Source organism: Meleagris gallopavo, unplaced genomic scaffold (assembly GCF_000146605.3).
Source record: "Meleagris gallopavo isolate NT-WF06-2002-E0010 breed Aviagen turkey brand Nicholas breeding stock unplaced genomic scaffold, Turkey_5.1 ChrUn_random_7180001881156, whole genome shotgun sequence".
NCBI lineage: Eukaryota > Metazoa > Chordata > Aves > Galliformes > Phasianidae > Meleagris > Meleagris gallopavo.
The window spans coordinates 2,036-8,092 of record NW_011145339.1 but is presented as its reverse complement, the minus strand read 5'-3'; the positions used below and the strand labels follow the sequence as shown (position 1 = coordinate 8,092).

The 6,057-nt window shown below is 57.4% G+C and overlaps 1 protein-coding gene across 1 annotated transcript; it reads left to right on the top strand.

Annotated features, from left to right (window-relative positions):
* The first annotated feature begins 66 nt into the window (after positions 1-66).
* HJV (hemojuvelin BMP co-receptor) lies at positions 67-1,841 on the top strand. Its single transcript, XM_010727337.3, has one exon. The coding sequence runs from the start codon at positions 307-309 to the stop codon at positions 901-903; it is 597 nt and encodes a 198-aa protein (XP_010725639.1). The 5' UTR covers positions 67-306; the 3' UTR covers positions 904-1,841.
* The last annotated feature ends 4,216 nt before the right edge of the window (positions 1,842-6,057 follow it).

Sequence of the window (6,057 nt, the reverse complement as noted above, 5' to 3'; positions counted from 1 at the left end):
TGGGTGCCCCATCCCTGCAGTGGGGGGCACGCAGCCTACAGGGGGCTGATGTGGGGCTGGGGGGGCTGGGAGGTCCCCCAACCCGCAGCTCAACGGCCTCGCGTCGGGGAGGCGTGGGCAGATTGGGAAGAATTTCTTCTCCAGAAGAGCGGCTGGGCACAGAAAGGGCCTGCAGGGGAGGAGGGGTCAGCGCCCAGAGGGATGCGGGGACACAGAGCTGAGCGACGCGGGGCGGGGGGAGACGGAGGCAGGGGTCCTGGGTTCTGAGAGCGCCGTCCCCTGCAGCTCACCATCATCTTCAAGAACATGAAGGAGTGCACGGAGCAGAAGGTGTACCGAGCCGAGCTGGACAACGTGCCCGCAGCCTTCGAGGACGGCTCGGTGACGGGCGGCGAGCGGCCGGGGGGAGTCGGGCTGCACATCCACGAGCGCAGCCCTGGGCGACACGTGGAGATCCGAGCTCCGTACATCGGCACCACCATCGCCGTGCGCCAGGCCGCCCGTCAGCTCTCCTTCTCCATCCGTGCCGCCGAGGAGGTGACCCGCGCCTTCACATCGGAGCAGGACCTGCAGCTGTGCGTGGCCGGCTGTCCCCGCAGCCAGCGCATCTCCCGCAGCGTGCGCAGCCGTGCGGCGGCGCAGGCGGCTCGGGCGCTTTGCAAAGCCACGCTGCCCGTGGAGGACGTTTACTTCCAGTCGTGCGTCTTCGACGTGGTCACCTCCGGCGATGCCAACTTCACCATGGCGGCACGAGGAGCGCTGGAGGACGCCAGGGATTTCCTTCCCGACGCGGAGAAGCTGCACATCTTCCAGGCCGGGGCGGGCTGCCCGCGTGCACCTCCCTCCTTCCTCCTCCTCCTCCTCCTCGTCTGCAGTCTTTGCGCTCTCAGGTCACAATTGTGACCCCTCTTGTGAGCCTTTTGATGGCACTTGTGACCTTTTTGTGACCCTCATTGGCACTGGTGACCCTTTTGTTGGCACTGGTGACCACTGTCAGCACATGTCACCCTTTTGTTGGCACTGGTGACCCTTTGGTTGGCACTGGTGACCCTTTTGTTGGCACTGGTGACCATTGTCAGCGCATGTCACCCTTTTGTTGGCACTTGTGACCTTTTTGTGTCCCTCATTGGCACTGGTGACCCTTTGGTTGGCACTGGTGACCATTGCCAGCGCATGTCACCCTTTTGTTGGCACCTGTGACCTTTTTGTGATCCTCATTGACACTTGTGGCTGTTGTTGGCACATGTCACCCTTTTGTTGGCACTGGTGACCTTTTGGTTGGCATTGGTGACCCTTTTGTTGGCACTGGTGACCACTGCCAATGCATGTCACCCTTTTGTTGGCACTTGTGACCTTTTTGTGACCCTCATTGGCACTTGTGGCTGTTGTTGGCAGATGTCACCCTTTTGTTGGTAGATGTCACCCTTTTGTTGGCACTTGTGACCTTTTTGTGACCCTCATTGGCACTGGTGACCCTTCGGTTGGCATTGGTGACCCTTTTGTTGGCACTGGTGACCATTGCCAGCACGTCACCCTTTTGTTGGCACTTGTGACCTTTTTGTGACCCTCATTGGTACTGGTGACCCTTTGGTTGGCACTTGTGACCTTTTTGGTGACCCTTATTGGCACCGGTGACCCTTTGGTTGGCATTGGTGACCCTTTTGTTGGCACAGATGACCACTGTCAGCACATGTCACCCTTTTGTTGGCACCTGTGACCCTTTTGTTGGCACTTGTGATCCTTTGGTTGGCACTGGTGACCATTGCCGGTGCATGTCACTCTTTTGTTGGCACTTGTGACCTTTTTGGTGACCCTCATTGGCACTGGTGACACTTTTGTTGGCACTTGTGACCTTTTTGTGACCCTCATTGGCACAGGTGACCCTTCGGTTGGCATTGGTGACCCTTTTGTCGGACCTTTTTGTGTCTCTCATTGGCACTGGTGACCATTGCCAGCATGTCACCCTTTTGTTGGCACTTGTGACCTTTTTGTGACTCTCACTGGCACCGGTGACCCTTCTGTTGGCACTGGTGACCCTTTTGTTGGCACTGGTGACCACCGTCAGCGCATGTCACCCTTTTTCTTGGCAGATGTCACCCTTTTGTTGGCACTTGCGACCCTCATTGGCACCGGTGACCCTTCGGTTGAGACTTGTGACCTTTTTTGTGACCTTCATTGGCACCGGTGACCCTTTGGTTGGCACGGATGACCCTCACTGTGGGATGCTTCACTTCCAAAGTGCAACAGGAGACTGATGCTGAGTCAGAGTGGTGCTGAGTCAGATTGATGCTGAGTCAGAGTGGTGCTGAGTCAGATTGATGCTGAGTCAGATTGATGCTGAGTCAGACCCAGGCCGGGCTCAATGACGGACATCCCGGATGGAGTGAGCACGGCAGGAGAGGAGCAGAGGGGCAGAGCTCTGAGGTGGGGTCTCCAGATGCGCCCCTTCCCCTCCGCTGTGCTCCTCTCCCACCACGCAGATCCCCGCTGCTCCCTCCAGGTTCTCCCCCCACACGTGGTTCCCCAAAGACACGGCGATGTTCCCACTCTGGTTTTCCTGCAGTCCGGCATCGACACGTGGCCCCACATCCAGGCTTTGGGACTACGGAGCGGTGCGGACTTTCCTTCAGAAAGGAACTCGGATCCCCCAACAAGCTGTGGGGTCTCTGTCACCCTATGGGGTTTCCAACACCTCCCGGGCTACCCTGACTCCTTATGGGATCGCTGGCACCCTATGGGATTCCTGCTATCTCCCAGTGACCCTGATGACTTATGGTGTCTTGGTACCCTACAGGGTTCCTGTTACCCCATTAAAGTATCTGACATCTTATTGGGATCTCAGGCACCCCAATAGGGTCCCCACCATCTGATGAGGGTCTTCATCACCCTATGGGGTTTCAAGCACTTCCTGGGGTGCTCTGACACATTATGGGGTCCCTGGCACCCTATGGGGTTTCTGGCACCTCCTGGGGACCCCTGACACATTGTGGGGTCTTGGTATCCTAAGTGATTCCTGGTACCCTATTAAAGTCTCTGATATGTTGTGGGGATTCCTGGCACCCCAATAGGGTCCCCACCATCTGATGGGAGTCTCTGGCATCCTATGGGATCTCTGACACCTACTGGTGACCCTTGACTCATTACGGGGGTCTACAGGATTCCTGACATCCCAGAAGAGTTCCTGACCTATAATGGCGGTCCCTGACATGTTATGGGGATCCCTGGCACCCTAATAGGGTCTCAGCCGTGTGATGCAATTCATGGGACCTTATGGGGTTTCTGGCACTTTCTGGGGACCCCCTGCCTCCTTATGGGGTCTCGTTACCTTACAAGATTCCTGGTGCCTCACTGAAGGCTCTGACATGTTATGGGGATCCCTCGCACCCCAGTAGGACCCCAACAATGTGATGGGTTTTGTGGCACCCTATGGGGTTTTTGGCACCTCTTGGGGACCCGTGGCACATCATGTGGTCCCTGTCACACTGTGGGGCCCCTGGCACCCTATGGGGTTTTTGGAACTTCCATGGGAACTCTTCCCACATTATGGGGTCCCTGGCACCCTATGGGGTTTTTGGAACTTCCATGGGGACTCCTCCCACATTATGGGATCCCTGGCACCCTATGGGGTTTTTGGAACTTCCATGGGGACTCCTCCCACATTATGGGATCCCTGGCACCCTATGGGGTTTTTGGAACTTCCATGGGGACTCTTCCCACATTATGGGATCCCTGGCACCCTATGGGGTTCCCCACACACTGGGGCATCCCTGGCATCCCAGTGAGGCCTCTTCTTCCCACTGGCTCTTCTGCTGCGGGCTCAGAGTGACCCAGAAGGAACCATTTCTTCCCCAGATCGGCGTTTCCCACCCCTCCCAGCCCCCCCCATGCTGAGTGTGGGGTTTCTCCGCTCCGCGTCCGCTGCTCCCGTCGCTCAGCCCGGAGCGCTGTGACATTAAAGGGCGCTATTTTTGAAGTCCTCATTTCCTGACACCCGATAACATCTCCCCTCCCACCACCCACTGCTGCTGGGACTCCACAGCCCTGTGTGCTCTGCATACCCCCACGCTGAGGAGGGGGGGGGGGGTCTGCCCTGCAGTGTCACAGCCCCCAGGGATGAAGGTCCCCGTGGTGGTCGCACTGCCCGTGTCCCCATGGCACCGCAGAGCAGTGGGGCACACCGCAATGCCATGCAATGCAGTATCATAGAATGACAGAATGGTTGGGATTGGAAGAGATCCTATAGGTCATAGAGCCATGGGATCATGGCATGGTTGGGTTGGGGGGACCCTATGGATCATAGAGCCATGGGATCGTGGCATGGTTGGGTTGGGGGGACCCTATAGATCATAGGACTATGGGATCATGGCACAGTTGGGCTGGGGAGACCCTATGGATCACAATGCCATGGGATCGTGGCACGGTTGGGTTTGTAGGACCCTACAAATCATAGAACCATGAGATCTCTGTATGGTTGTGTTGAGAGGGACCCTAAAGATCATAGAGCCATAGGATCATGGCACAGTTGGGTTGGGAGGAACCCTATGGATCATAGTGCCATGGGATCATGGCATGGTTGGGTTGGGGGGACCCTATAGATCATAGGACTATGGGATCATGGCACAGTTGGGTTGGGGAGACCCTATGGATCACAATGCCATGAGATCGTGGCACGGTTGGGTTTGAAGGACCCTACAAATCATAGAACCATGGGATTTCTGTATGGTTGTGTTGAGAGGGACCCTAAAGATCATAGAGCCATAGGATCATGGCACAGTTGGGTCGGGGGGACTCTATAGATCATAGTGCCATGGGATCGTGGCATGGTTGGGTTGGGGGGATCCTATAGATCATAGAGCCATGGAATCGTGGCATGGTTGGGTTGGGGGGATCCTATAGATCATAGAGCCATGGGATCATGGCACCATTGGGTTTGAAGGACCCTACAAATCATAGAACCATGGGATCTCTGTATGGTTGTGTTGAGGGGGACCCTAAAGATCATAGAGCCATGGGATCGTGGCACGGTTGGGTTGTGGGAACCCTATGGATCATAGAACCATGGGATCTCTGTATGGTTGTGTTGAGAGGGACCCTACAGATCATAGAAGGACTCTGTAGTGTCCTTCAAACCCAACCATGCAGTGATCCCATGGTTCTACGACCTACAGGGTCTCTCCAATGATCCATAGGTTCCCTCCAACCCAAATTCTCCAAGCAGCTCAGCAGCCTCAACGCTTGGGCACAGTTCGGGGCGGGGGTCCCCAGTGTCACAGCCCAGGCCGTGAGGTGCCAGCTTCAGTTCAGAAGGAACACAGGCAAGGTTTTTCTGCACCCCCCTCAGCGGTGGAAGCAGAGCCGTGCCAGGCTGTGCTGAGCACTGGCAGCAGAGCAGAGACCTTTCCCCCCCTTCCCCTCAGATCACACTCAGACATACAGGAGCGCAGCCAAAGCCCCATTGATACCAACGAGAGTATTTCCATTGACGTCAGCAAAGCTGGGACGGAGCCCAGTGCTTCCCAGCGTGTGTCACTGGCCAGAAGAGTGCCTGGCACGGGGAGGGAGCCTCCGTGTGCTGCTCCTGGGTGCCCGCATGGGGCGACGGAACCCCGCTGCTGCCACCTGCCCTGCGTCACACCTGAGTGCCACCGACAGCAGCACCGGGACTCAGCGGGTGGTGTCTGCAGTGCTGCACCTGGCTCAGGGCTGCGGCAGCTGTGGGGGCTTCAGCGGGGCAGCAGCAGCAGCGCTGATGTGCCATAGAGTGCCTTGGAGCTGCCGTGTGCCATAAAGTGCCATGGAGCTGCTGTGTGCCATAGAGTGCCATGGAGCTGCTGTGTGCCATAGAGTGCCATGGAGCTGCCGTGTGCCATAGAGTGCCATGGAGCTGCCATAGAGTGCCACAGAGCGTGACAAAGAGCTGCCATGTGCCGTAGAGCTGCCATGTGCCATATTGCTGCCACGTACCACAGATCCACCCGGTGCCGTAGAGTCGACCGGTTCCCAGCCGCGGGTGCCCACAACGCAGCGGAGCGGAGCGGAGGTTCCCCCGAACGGCCG

Bases quoted from the DNA above. Each gene is read 5' to 3' on its own strand.
- HJV (XM_010727337.3), top strand. From the start codon at position 307: ATGAAGGAGTGCACGGAGCAGAAGGTGTACCGAGCCGAGCTGGACAAC.